General features: G+C 51.6%; 1 protein-coding gene across 1 annotated transcript in view; it reads right to left on the bottom strand.

Moving 5' to 3' along the window:
- The window catches only part of LOC147715124 (granzyme-like protein 1), a 288780-nt gene extending 275728 nt beyond the window's left edge, over window positions 1-13052 (bottom strand). The window contains exon 1 of the mRNA XM_086923608.1: window positions 12889-13052. Coding sequence (XP_086779734.1) covers window positions 12889-12943 — 55 coding nt within the window. The 5' untranslated portion in view covers window positions 12944-13052. The remainder of the gene's footprint in view (window positions 1-12888) is intronic.
- Window positions 13053-14002: the final 950 nt, after the last annotated feature.

Here is a 14002-nt window from a genome sequence, read left to right as displayed (position 1 = left end):
CGAAGTGCCTTTATCCAGAGTGGTGCTGTTTTTATTTGCGATCAGGTAAGCAGCATTTTGTTTATATTTTAAACTGTTTGTTTTATGTCTTTGTGTGTGTCGTTGCTGCCTCGTGTTGTGAATGTTTCGCTTTGCACAGTATGCTTGTAACTTGTGCCCGTTCCCGCCCCCCTCCCGCTGTCCGTGTGCCCATTAACCCGCCCCCCCTCCCGCTGTCTGTGTGCCGTTAACCCGCCCCCCCTCCCGCTGTCCGTGCTTAATGCTTGTTGTTTTGGTGTCCGAGAGCTGAAGACCATAATAACGAGACTGGTGGCTGGTTTCAGGGGCAGCGTTTGAACGGAATACGCATTTCAGGTTTTGATTGCGGTGACTTTACCAGAATCATGCTAATTGGACGTGATTCAACTAGAAACACGCGGAGTCTGGCGAAGGTGTATCTGAAAGAGGACTGACTTCTGAGTCCTGGTGCATCTTCTTGCAACCTGCACTCTTTAAACAAATTCCACAGTTTGATTCATGATATTACTCATAGATTCAGGTTTATTAGGAGAAATTGACCCATAAAAGAGGCAGTAAAATTATATTGTGACACTCCTCAATGGCGGCCTTTTGTAGTCAGTAGACACAGGTGCACTCCAGTGGAGAGTGCTACTTACTGCTGGGAGTCCTCTTGTGCCTGCACTTTGTGTGCTGCCGTCGCTGCGGGAGGGAGTCCAGGCATGCACAGTCCTCTTCCCGGGTGCAAGGTGCTCGTCCCACTGGATGCCGATTTTGCAGAATAGCTTCACCAGGGACCCGATTCCAAAAGGGGAAAAAAACAACAGGAAAAAAACGTGTGTGTGCGCCAGAGAGTGAGGAAGCAGCTCTGCCTGTCGGTGCTGCTGGCAGTGATCAGTGACTGAGCTTCTGCACTAGTCTCAGGAGACTCCTGGCAGCTCACACGGACAGGCACACTCCACATTGCATCTATTAACGAGCAGCTCAGCAGCTCGGGAAATGGAGTCCAGGCCAAGGGGCGCAGGCAGCTGCGGCTGGAATCAAGTGCCTAGCACTCCAGCCACCCGCTTACACACACACGGGCTTCTTAGTCTAAGATGAAACATCCATCCCTCCCATCCCCTCCCCCACCGTCAGACTCGAGGCTTCAAGCTCTAACTTGTGCATTTGAAACAGTGACCACAGCGCCATGAAACTGCCCAACTCTGGAAGGACAGATCTGAATATGGAACCAGAGGCAGTTCATGTTATGTGTATGTCTCTGAGTGGGTGGGTGTGGCTCTGGGTGGGTGTGTGTGGGGCTCTGGGTGGGTGTGTGTGTGTCTTTGGGTGTGTGTGTGTGTGTGGCTCAGGGTGTGTGTGTGTGGCTCTGGGTGTGTATGTGGCTCTGGGTGTGTGTGTTGCTCTGTGTGTGTGTGTTGCTCTGTGTGTGTGTGTGTGGCTCTGTGTGTGTGTCTGTGTGTGTGTGGCTCTGGGTGTGTGTGTGTGGCTCTGGGTGTGTGTGTAGCTCTAGGAGTATGTGTTTGTGTGTGGCTCTGGGTGTGTGTGTGTGTGTGGCTCTGGGTGTGTGTGTGGCTCTGGGTGAGTGTGTGTGGCTCTGGGTGTGTGTGTGTTTGTGTGTGGCTCTGGGTGTGTGGGTGGCTCTGGGATTGTGTATGTGTGGCTCTGGGTGTGTGTGTGTGTGTGTGTCTGTGGGTGTGTGTGTGTGGCTCTGTGTGTGTGTGTGTGTGTGGCTCTGGGTGTGTGTGTGACTCTGGGTGTGTGTGGCTCTGGGTGTGTGTGTTGCTCTGGGTGTATGTGTGTGGCTCTGAGTGTGTGTGTGGCTCTGCGTGTGTATGTGGCTGTGTGTGTGTAGTAGCTCTGTGTGTGTGTATGTGGCTCTGGGTGTGTGTGTGTGTCTGTGGCTCTGGGTGTGTGTGTGTGTCTGTGGCTCTGGGTGTGTGTGTGTGTGGCTCTGGGTGTGTGTGTGGTGCTCTGGGTGTGTGTGTGTATTGCTCTGTGTGTGTGTGCGGCTCTGGGTGTGTGTGTGGCTCTGGGTGTGTGTGTGTGGCTCTGAGTGTGTGTGTTGCTCTGGGTGTATATATGGCTCTGGGTGTGTTTGTAGCTCTGGGTGTGTGTGTGGCTCTGGGTGTGTGTGTGTGTGTGGCGCTCTGGGTGTGTGTGTGTGTGTGGCTCTGGGTGTGTGTGTGTGTGGTAGTAATTGCTGTCTGCTGAGCTCGTCCATAGGGTACAATAGGTCTCACATTTGCGAAAGAATAAGCTAATGACAATGTAAATGCAAATTACATTTATTTATCTGTATTCAAAACCAAATCATAAATACACATTTTAACATTTACAATGCCAATAGCTCTAACTTTTCCAAAGGCGAAACCATTGCTTGTAAATGCTTGTTATTTTTGTTCCAAGGGAGAGAGATATGTCATTAGTTCCTATTTTATTTTCTGGATGGAACCGCAGTTTTTCTGTTCACGTTTCGGTAACCGACGGTTCTTCATCTTCCTTTTCTTTCCCCTACGGCCATTTTTAGTATTTCCTGAGCCTGCACTCCAGGCGAGGTTGCCCCCTCGCACCACTGCTCCTTGCCTGTTTTTGGCTTTGCTTCCTGTTTCTGCCGTTTTGCTTCCTGCCTGCACTGCCGGACGACCCAGCCGCCGCTGAGCCGCCCGACCAACCACTTTTCCCGCCGCTGCCTCCCTGAGGCCCTGCCCCCCTCCTGCCCATTCGCCGCCCCGCTCCCGCCACCCAGCTGACCCTCCCACCCGGCTCATCATTTAAGGGGACCGCGCCAGGTGCTGGAAGCGACCGCTGAGCCTGCACTCCAGGCGAGGTCGCCCCCTCGCACCACTGCTCCTTGCCTGTTTTTGGCTTTGCTTCCTGTTTCTGCCGTTTTGCTTCCTGCCTGCACTGCTGGACAACCCAGACGCCGCTGAGCCGCCCGACCAACCACTTTTCCCGCCGCTGCCTCCCTGCGTCTCCGCCCCCCTCCTGCCCATTCGCCGCCCCACTCCCGCCACCCAGCTGACCCTCCCTCCCGTCTCCTCATTTAAGGGGACCGCGCCAGGTGCTGGGAGCGACCGCTGAGCCTGCACTCCAGGCGAGGTCGCCCCCTCGCACCACTGCTCCTTGCCTGTTTTTGGCTTTGATTCCTGTTTCTGCCGTTTTGCTTCCTGCCTGCACTGTCGGACGACCCAGCTGCCGCTGAGCCGCCCGACCAGCCACTTTTCCCGCCGCTGCCTCCCTGCGGCCCGCCCCCCTCCTGCCCATTTGCCGCCCCGCTCCCACCACCCAGCTGACCCTCCCTCCCGGCTCCTCATTTAAGGGGACCGCGCCAGGTGCTGGGAGCGTCCGCTGATCTGCACTCCAGGCGAGGTCACCCCCTCGCACCACTGCTCCTTGCCTGTTTTTGGCTTTGCTTCTTGTTTCTGCCGTTTTGCTTCCTGCCTGCACTGCCGGACGACCCAGCCGCCGCTGAGCCACCCGACCAACCACTTTTCCCGCCGCTGCCTCCCTGCGGCCCTGCCCCCCTCCTGCCCATTCGCCACCCCGCTCCCGCCACCCAGCTGACCCTCCCTCCCGGCTCTCCATTTATGACGTCCCCTAGCACGCGCAGCGGACACACGCAGCGGGCGCACCGATTGTGCGCCGAAGGCGCGCCAAAGGCAAGCCCGTCTGTGCCCGTCCGCGCCTGGACCGTGCCCAGCGCCTGGACCCCTGGCCCCTGCCGATGCAAGACTACCCGACGGACCGACGACGCCGCCACCCTCTACGCACTCAATGCCGGCCGGAACCCTGCCTGCTACCGAGCAACCCCGAGACACACTCACGGACCCTTCGCCTGCCAAGCCTGCAGATTCACCTGCTCCCGGACCTGCACCACCCCCGCCAAGTCGAGCACCAGCAGCAACAACCTGAAGTGCATCCTACTCAACACCCGCTCCGTCCACAGGCACGCCGTGGAACTCTGGGACCTGCTCAACACAACAGCACCGGACGTCGCCTTCCTCACCGAAACCTGGATGAACGCCTCCTCAGCGCCAGACATCGCCAAAGCCATCCCGGACGGATACAAGATCACCCGGAAGGACCGCATCAACCAGACGGGAGGAGGCATCGCCATCGTACACAAGAACACCATCCACATCTCGACTAACTCCGACGAAACCTTCACCGCCGCCGAACACCTGCACTTCCAGATACACACTGACCCCAAGACCACCCTCCGCGGCACCCTCATCTACAGACCACCTGGACCACGCACACAATTCAGCGAAGACATCGCAGATTTCATCAGCCCGCATGCCCTGCCATCCGCTGACTACATCCTCCTAGGGGACCTCAACTTTCATCTGGAGAATAACAACAATAGAAACACCACCGCCCTACTGGACAACCTCGCCAACCTCGGACTCAAGCAACTGGTGAACACCCCCACCCACTACGCCGGCTACACGCTTGACCGCGTCTTCTCGTCCAGCAATCACATCTCCTTCAGCCACGCCACCGGACTCCACTGGACCGACCACAGCTGCGTCCACTTCAGCTTCAGAAGAACTACGACGCACCACCAACCGCTACTCACCCAGAGGGTCTCAAGGCACTTAAGGGAGAGGGGATCGTTACTGATCGAACAGCCAGGTCTTGAGTTGCTTCCTGAAGGAGAGGTGGTTCTGGGTAAGACGGAGGTGAGAGGGGAGGGAGTTCCAGGTCTTGGCCACCAAGTATGAGAAGGATCTTCCTCCCATGGTGGCTTTTCAGATGCGTGGGATCACGGCGAGGGCTAGGTTGGACGAACGTAGTTGGCGGGTGGGGGTGTAAAAGGATAGGCGATTGTTGAGGTATCTGGGTCCTAGGTTGTGGAGGGCCTTGTGTGTGTGAGTGAGGAGACGGAACCTGATTCTCTTGCTGACAGGGAGCCAGTGCAGGTCTCTCAGGTGTTCTGATATGTGGTTGTGTCGAGTTATGTCCAGGATGAGTCGGGCGGAGGCGTTCTGAATGCGTTGAAGTCTTTTCTGCAATTTGGCTGTGGTTCCGGTGTAGAGGGTGTTTCCGTAGTCTAGTCGGCTGGTGACAAGTGCTTGGGTGACCATCTTCCTTGTTTCGGTGGGGATCCATCGGAAGATCTTTCGGAGCATGCGTAGGATGTTAAAACATGATGATGAGACGGCGTTGACTTGTTTGGTCATCGAGAGGGAGGAGTCGAGGATGAATCCCAAGTTGCGAGCATGGTCCGTTGGTTGGGTGCGCTGCCTAGGGCCCGGCCACCATGAGTCGTCCCAGGCAGAGGGGGATGATCCTAGGATGAGGACTTCCGTATTGTCCGAGTTCAGTTTTAGGCGGCTGTTCTTCATCCATTCCGCTACGTCTTTCATCCCTTCGTGTAGGTTGGATTTGGCGGTGGTTGGGTCTTTGTTGAGGGAGAGGATCAGTTGAGTGTCGTCAGCGTAGGAGATGATGTTTAGGTTGTGTTGGCATGCGATGGATGCGAGGGGGCTCATGTAGATGTTGAAGAGGGTGTGGCTGAGCGAAGATCCTTGTGGTACGCCGCAGATGACTTCGGTGGCCTCTGATCTGAAAGGGGGGGAGGCGGACTCTCTGGGTTCTTCCGGCGAGGAACGAGATAATCCAGTTCAATGACTTATCTAGTAATCCGACGTTCCTGATGCGTTGTACTAAGGTGCGGTGGCATACCGTGTCGAACGCTGCGTAAAGATTCAGGAGGATGAGGGCCACTGTTTCCCCGTTGTCGAGCAGTGTCCGGATGTCGTCTGTGGCTGTGATGAGGGCGGTCTTGGTGCTGTGGTTTGCTCTGAAGCTGGACTGTGAGGGGTCAAGGGAGCCGTTAGACTCAAGGAAGGCGGCGAGCTGGCTGTTGACGGTCTTCTCAATTACTTTGGCGGGGAACGGGAGGAGAGAGATGGGGCGGTAGTTCTTAAGTTTGGTGGGCTCTGCAGAAGGTTTCTTTAGGAGGGCTCTGAGTTCGGCATGCTTTCAGCTTTCCGGGAAGGTAGCGGTGTTGAAGGAGCAGTTGATGATATCCCTGAGTTGGGGTGCGATGACGGACGGAGTCGGCCTTGTTGAAGATGTGGTGGGGGCATCTTCAACAAGGCTGCTTGATTTGGGTCTGTAGATCTGGCAGGAGGGTTTTGGTTCAGTGATGTGGTGAGCTGGTCGAGGGTAATTTTGTTTCAGCTTCTGAGGGGAACCTGTTGCGGGTGGCGGTGGGTCGTGGTCTTTCTGAAGCTGAAGTGGACGCAGCTGTGGTCCGTCCAGTGGAGTCCCGTGGTGTGATTAAAGGAGATGTGTTTGCTGGAGGAGAAGATTGGGTCGAGCGTGTGTCCGGCGTAGTGGGTGGGGGTGTTCACCAGTTGTTTGAGTCCGAGATTGGCGAGGTTGTATAGTAGGGTGGTGGTGTTGTTGTTGTTATTCTCCAGGTGAAAGTTGAGGTCTCCTAGGAGAATGTAGTCCTCGGAAGGGAGGGTGTGTGGGCTGACAAGGTCAGCGATGTCTTCGCAGAATTTAGTACGGGGTCCTGGGGGTCTGTAAATGAGGGTGCCTCTGAGTGTTGTCTTGGGGTCGGTGTGTATCTGGAAGTGGAGGTGTTCGGTGGCTGTGAGGGTGTCGTCGGAGCTGGTCGAGATGCGGATGGTGTTCTTGTGGACGATCGCGATGCCTCCTCCTGTTTTGTTGATGCGGTCCCTTCGGATGATCTTGTATCCGTACGGGATGGCTATGGCGATGTCGGGTGCTGATGAGGCGTTCATCCAGGTTTCCGTGAGAAAGGCGACGTCCGGAGTTGTGGTGTCGAGTAGGTTCCATAGTTCAATGGCGTGTCTGTGGACCGAGCGGGTGTTGAGCATTATGCATTTTAGGTGGTTGTTTTTGGAGCTCTGTATGGCGTTTGTGGTTGTAGTGTGGGTCCGGATGCAGCAGAACTTGCAGGATTGGCAGGTGAAGGGTCCATGGGTGTGTCCTGGGGCAGCTCGGTGGCAGTCGGGGAGTCTGCCGGTGTTGAGGGCAGTGAGGGTTGCGGTGTCGTATGTTCGGCGGGGGGGTGGGCCTCTGCGGGGGCCAGGGGGTCCGGCGCTCCGCGTGGTCTAGGCGCGGACAGGCGGAGACGGGCTTACCTTTGGCGCGCCTTTGCCGCGCATAGGACGCGCCCGCTGCGTGTGAACACTGCATGTTTGCCACTCTGTCATAAGTGGAGAGTGTAGGGGGGCAGAGGGCAGAGCGAGGGAGGAGCAGCTGGGAGGCGGGAGCGGGGGGCGAGGTCCGGGGATGCTGGAGGGAACGGAGGTGGGGCCGCGGGGGAGCAGCGGCAGGGAGCGGGGAGGGTTAAGAAGCACAACAAATAGCACCAAAACAATGCAGACGAAATCGGGGCACAAGTAAGGCACAGATAAAATCCCTACCAGCAGCCCACTTCAGGTAACTGTGAATGACTTTATCAGCGAAGGCAGGGGTTCCACCAGCACACACAAAAATCCAGGAAATGTATCTTCTGGCTCAGAGCATAATACACACTAGGTAATACACCTTACCTTAAATGTCACGTACATTAATACCTTCACCGTTTCCCTAACAATGACTTCTTTGCAGGCAGAAACAAAAGGAGAACCTTTCCAGCACAGTAGGAAAGGCAAAGGGAGCGTGAGCTCTGAGTCCCCCAACACTCGGGTGAAGAATCTGAGCGCCGCGGCTATATCAGCTGAGGTCACGGTTTCCCGACCTCCAAATGCGGGAAGGAAAGCGTGCGCTTCACTGTCACTCGCAAAACATAGTAATCCGGCTCCTCGTGTGAAATTACAGCAACTACGAGGCCGGAGTCACTAAAACCAAATCAAGGAAAAACTGCTACTAGTGTGAAAACAATTACTGTGATTCCAGGCCAAGGCAAAAATGGTGAAGTACACGGGATCCGCAGCAGGAAAGAAAGCGTTCGCGCTTCCCCGTAGGAACAAACAATCACAGCAGGGCCGGCCCTAGGCATGTGCAAGCTGTGCACCTGCACAGGGCCACCAAACGCCAAGGGCGACCACGCCAGTGCTTAATTTAAATATATTTTAAATTGGATGCAGCTGCCTCAGACCGTATTTTTACAAGTCACACATCACTGCCAGAAAATGAAACTGCCTGGGTCCCTACCTCGGGTGTAGGTCACCGTCACCGCATTTTACAATCGTTCATGAGCTACCAATGAACTATTGTAAAATATATTAATAGCCCACCCCGTCCCTCCCTGGTGAATCTTCAAGTGTGTGCCCAGATTCAGGCCAATAAGGATTGTTTTTGGCCGCGGCCCGCCCACCATACTGCCCAACTGCAAGGAGATAATCATCAGCCGAAGAGAGAAGCAGGCAGCGTGTTGCGCAGCAGGCCTCCATCGCAGATCAATTAAGGCTGTCCCAGTAAGTAATTACTTTCACTTTTTAACATGATTCTAATAATCCTAGGGCGTCCAGTGTTTATGCAATGTGCCGCAAGGATATTAAAAGTATTGTTGAAAAAGCTTAAATAATTATATGGGAAAAAATGTCTACATTTGTGCGCCCTTGATGGGCCCAGCATGTGCGTGGTTATTGAAGCCACATGCGGCGGTGGCTGCAGTTTGAGACGCTGCTGTGCTGTGACGGTATAGGGATGGGCTTCCACTCAGTGAGGCCGTGTGGGCCGGCCCTTGACACCCCAGGGCCTCTCCACAGACGCGCAAGCCAGATGGAGCGGCCTCAGCTGTCGGAGCAGAGGGCAGAGCCTGCCATGCACGCCGGGGACTGGCAGAGAATGTATACAAGGAGAAGCCGATAGGATAAGAGGGGAAAAGAAGGGGAAATGTGCAGGAGAGGCTGCAGAAAGAGACATATACAATGAAAGAGGGTTCAGAAAGAGAGTATGTCGAAAAGAAACAATGCTGAGAACTGAAAGAGAAGTGTGGAGCAGGGGCAATATAAAGAAGAGTGGGGTGTGCCGTTGTAGAGGGTGAGTAGAAAAGCGAACCATGAGTAGGGGTTGACACTATATACGGGTCATGCGTAGGGGAGGTGGTGGCAAAGGCGGCATTCGTATGGAGATGGGTTGTAGATAGGCAAATGGGCAGGGGTTTGGGAAGGTGGAGCAGTGTAGGGTGTGGGGAAATGTGTAGGGTGTAGAAAAGTAAAAGAAAGGGTATATAAACTAAGATGTGCAGAGAGTTGTAGAGCCAAAGACGTGGGTTACTGAAGAAGAAATGTGCTGGGGACAGAAGGTGACATGAGAGGAAGATGGCGCATAGGCAGACATGTTTAGAGGAGTAGATGTACTGGAGTAAATGTCTAGGGGTGTGTTGCGTGGGAAATGTGCAAAGGACAGTGCACGGAATGGTGTATGTGCATTGTCTAGGGGTGTGGTATAGAGTGAGACATCTATATGCGAAAGGTAGGGGCTCTAGAAAAAACAAAATAAAGGGGGAGGGGTTTGTGAAGCTATTGTGGTACGGGAATGATAGGGAGAGAGGCTGTAGTGCAGGGAAATGGAGAACACATGGGTATGAAAGGATGAGGTGCAGCAGAGGGCCGCGCTGTGTAAAATGGAAGGTATAGAGGTGATACAGCGCTTAGAGACCCCGGTGGTTATAACGCGCCATATAAATTAAATAAATAAATATGGAGGTTGCAGTGTATGGAAAGGTACGGCATTGGGGCATAGGAAGGAAAAAAGGAGTACAAGTTGTAGGAAGAATAAGGCAGAGACAGCTGCTGTTTTAGGAAGGTACAGCGGTATAGGAAGGATAAGGTGCAGTTCAGGGTTGTACTATATACACTAGAAGGTATAGATGTACAAGAACGGTATGGAGGCAGCAGTGCGTGTAAAGGTAGGGCATAGAAGGGTAGGAGCAGCCGCAGGTACTCATCTAGTGCCTTTTCTGGACGTTTTATTGAAACACCTTCCTGAGCTCCAGGGGGTTCCGCCCTGCCCGGACCCTCCCTTCTGGGGCCTCCTACCTACGCTCCCTGCCCAGGGCCACCATGAGCCTAGAGCCGCCCCTGATCACAGTGTATGTGAAATACATAAGTATCTTACTGAAATGGACATACTTGTGGATAAGGATACAGGCCTAGATGTATCAAGCATTTTGCGATTCGTTAAGGCCGAAATTCGCAGAATTTTGGCCTTAACGAATCGCAAACGGACATTTTGCATGTTTTGGGATGTATGTGAAATTAGCAAAATAAGGAATCGCAAAAAATTGCGATTCCTTATTTTGCTTAAGCATTTAAGGAATCGCAATTTTGCGATTCCTTAAATGCCATGTATGAAACTTTTTTAATTTGCGAATTCAGGTTAAGCAATCGCAAATTGACACCAACTTGAGGTTCGTGTTATTTTGCGAAATCCTTTCAAAAACCAAAATTTGGCAATTTTGAGGGTGGCATGTGACACACATACATGCCCAAAGGGCATGTATGTGCGCCATATGCACACATATGTAAGTTTCAGGGGTGCAGCAGGGTGTCCATGAGACACCTCTGCACCCTTGCAATAATTCTCAAATTGCGATTAGCAAATTGCGAATTCGCAATTTGAGAATTATTTCGCAATCATTCCTATGGGCCTCCTGGCCCATAGGAATGAATGGGAAATTATTCCTTATTTGAGAATTTGCAACTTGCGAATTCGCAAATTAGGAATAATAAGGAATCGCAAAAAAATAGCGATTTACAACATACATCCCATTTTGCGATTTCTTAATAGCGATTCGGTAAAAATCGCTATTAAGAAATCGCAAATAGGAACGATGATACATCTAGGCCACAGATACATTTAATAGAACAGCTGTAATAATAGTGGCAATATAGAACCACAATTAGTAATAGTAACTAGCAAGCCACAATAATTCAACCTTTATATGCTTTTGTAACCTGCACACATGTCACTTTTTCCTCCTGTAATGCACCGTTTGCTACCTCTTGTATTTGTTTGCTCACGATTGTCACTTTTGCCTCATGTAACTTAGCGTTTGCTTTTGTAATTTGTTCACTTGTAATGTTCTCGTGTATCAGTTCTGTTCCTATTGTGAAGCGCTCTGACACCTTTGGATAAAGTCCGCGCTATACAAAAACGCATACATAAATAAATCCGTGTTCCTCCATCCGTCAGTCCTTTCAACCCAGGATCCGCAGACCGGGTCCAGGGCTCAGTGCGTATCTGATCTCGGCACCCTCAAGCCCTTCAGGGCACACTCCGTATATTTCTTCAAGGCCTACACCTTTAAAGCGCTCCGAGGTGCTCACACAGCTCTGCGAGCAGCGGCAGGAACTCCCTTCTCGTGGCTGGATGCCGCTTAGTGTAACTGAGGCCCATGGATGGATATTGTGGGGCTCATTTACAAGCCCCCAGCGCCACCGGTGCCTCACTTTGTATCATATAAAAGACACGCAGGGGCGACGCAAGAGCCTGCGTTTCTAAAAGCACAGAATTATCTGTAAGTGTTTTATTTATTTTCTTATGTTTTCACATAATTGCAGACCTGGATTATTTAAACGTATTTAACATTCATTATTCAAATATAGATCCGTGTTTTTTTCATTGCAGTAAAGGACATGATTGCAGAGACTGACCCGTTTCAAGGTCTGTTTTTAAATACTTGCTGGGCTGAGACTCGGCTCCTTTAAAGCACCCCCTAAAACATTTGTAATAGGTGCTCGATATGCATCACGTTTGTGACAGAGTAACGAATCCTCAACAAAACTCTAGATGAGGCCCAGAGTTCGAAAGAGAGGGACAGTCAGAAACCATATGGTACTTTCCAAAGTTCTGGCCATGTTTTGTTTGGAAGAGCAGCCCTGCAGTGTATAGATTATACAGGGATTGCATAGCTGGTTAGGTTAATGTGCCTGCTGCAAAAAGAAGTCTGTAACCAAAGGTAGGTACAGGTTTAAATCTGGCTGGGGCAAACTCGCTTCGAGGACAATGTAATGATTTGGGTACTGCCTGGCAGCAGTGGCATTTATTATCACAATTCCTTAGTGCACAAAGTGTTAGGAGATCTTAAAAATCTACAGGATTGTGTTTTTGAAGCGATGTGTCGAGGCAGAGAGTTAATGTGGCAAGCCGAGGCAATGGTCCAACTTGGCCGTAAGAGCTGAGCCGGAAAATGGCCATGTGGTTAGCCTCTTGCTTTCCTTCAAGCACATGGAGTCAATTAAAAAAACTTTAATTCCAAGTAATAAAATCTTATTGAAATATTACACACATTACCCAATTCATAAAAATAGACCATTTTAAATAGCCTAAAACAACAATACATACTCAAATCCCTCCATCTTGCTACTGCTTTCTCTTTCTTCCTTTCAACTCTTGTAACCTCTCACTCTCTACCACCTTGTCTCTTTTTTTATCTTTCTTTCGGACTCTAGCTTCTGTTCTTTTTGCCCAAAAATTCTGTCTTCATTACCGGTTTTCTTCCTTCTCCAGCTCTCTCTTTATCTCTGCTCTAGTACCATCCCTCGCTGTTTTCTCTCACTACTTATGCACCTCCACGTCTTGCGACCCTCCCACCACCTGACCCCTCTCCTTCTCTATGATTCTCCTTCTGTGTTTCTTGCTCTCACTTTATCTCTCCGTCCAAACTACTGGGATGCCAGCCCTCCTGCACAAAGTCCCTTTCATCCCCTTGGATGAGGCATCAGAGGTTATGGCCTGCACCACTGGCACCCTTGGGGGCTTGGGGAATGATGTGCGTGAAAAGGATGCAGAAGGGATGCAGAGCAGGCAGAATATGCAGTTTCTCCGCTCAGCTCGGTTTCGGCTCCTAGTGGTCCATGGGCCACCTTAGAGCCAGATATTTTGGCTCGACCAAACTCGAGCCCTCAGCTGCTCGCCCATCTTTAATTTACTATACTGATCTCAACTCACCTCCATGTGCTTGGGAGAGGAGACAGATCCACGCAAGAGCCAGCGACAATAGCATCCTGGCCTCCTCAGCAGCAAAGCACTGCAGCTTTCTCCAGGAAGGCAGGGGGGCTTTCCCTTTAAATATGAGGACCTGGGAGCTCGAGACCAGCAGATGCACAGCCAGGAGCTCGGCCCTCTCAGGTATAAGAGGTCCGACCCGTGGAATCGGAAACGGAAGTGATGCAGCAGCGATTTCTTCGAAACATTTGAGACCTGTCTTGTACACGTGTGGCTTGTGGCTTGTGGCTTCCTAGCTTCAGATCTCTGGCTCGAGTCGTGTGAAGTGGTGACTTGTTTCCCACAGTGGTCGGCTGCAGATGAGCTGCCCTGAGGTCGGGCTAAAACCGCAGCTGCCTCGTTTTCAGATCGCTTCTATGTGACTTCTCGATGGTTTCAGCTCACTTTTGAGTAACATTCAATGACCAAAAGTGTGTCACTTAGATTAACACTTTTTCGCAAGTAAAACTAACTTTATCCATTTCCTTGGAAATAGAGAAATATCAGAAATGACTCCCTTTTCAGCTACAAGAAGCCCTAAAAACTGCTGTATAGCACTTGAAATGGAAGGTCACTGACCTCCTGCCCCTTCGTAAGCTGATTGTACTGTAAAATCTGGTGACGGTCTGATGGAGTCACTTGAACCTTTATGGCGGTGACACATATTTATTCTTTATGAGAGGTAATGTAAGGGTATGATACCACCCGAGTTCTGGAGGGCCTCCTTTTAACAGACACTTAATACAGGGCTCGCATTGGTTGTACTCTGACAGCGTATTAACACAAATATAACTCGTTAACCACTTGGTTTCTATTACACACTATCACTGCACAATCCCTGCACATTTTGTGCACCAATCTTATACTGTGAGTAATACTTCCATATTAACAGCGCTTTCTGTTTGAGACTGGTACCCTGTAGCGCTATAAAAAAAATACAAGCCACTATTCCCTTTGAGCCTGCCTTTTCTCTCTGGTTCCGGACACAGACATCTTAAATGATTGCATTAAGCAGGGCATGTCCTCACTGGCCGATCGTGATCAGGGTCAGCCGCAGCCTGCAGCTTTATACATTAAA

Source organism: Lissotriton vulgaris, chromosome 5 (assembly GCF_964263255.1).
Source record: "Lissotriton vulgaris chromosome 5, aLisVul1.2, whole genome shotgun sequence".
NCBI classification, from domain to species: domain Eukaryota; kingdom Metazoa; phylum Chordata; class Amphibia; order Caudata; family Salamandridae; genus Lissotriton; species Lissotriton vulgaris.
This window is presented reverse-complemented; position numbering and strand designations above follow the sequence as displayed.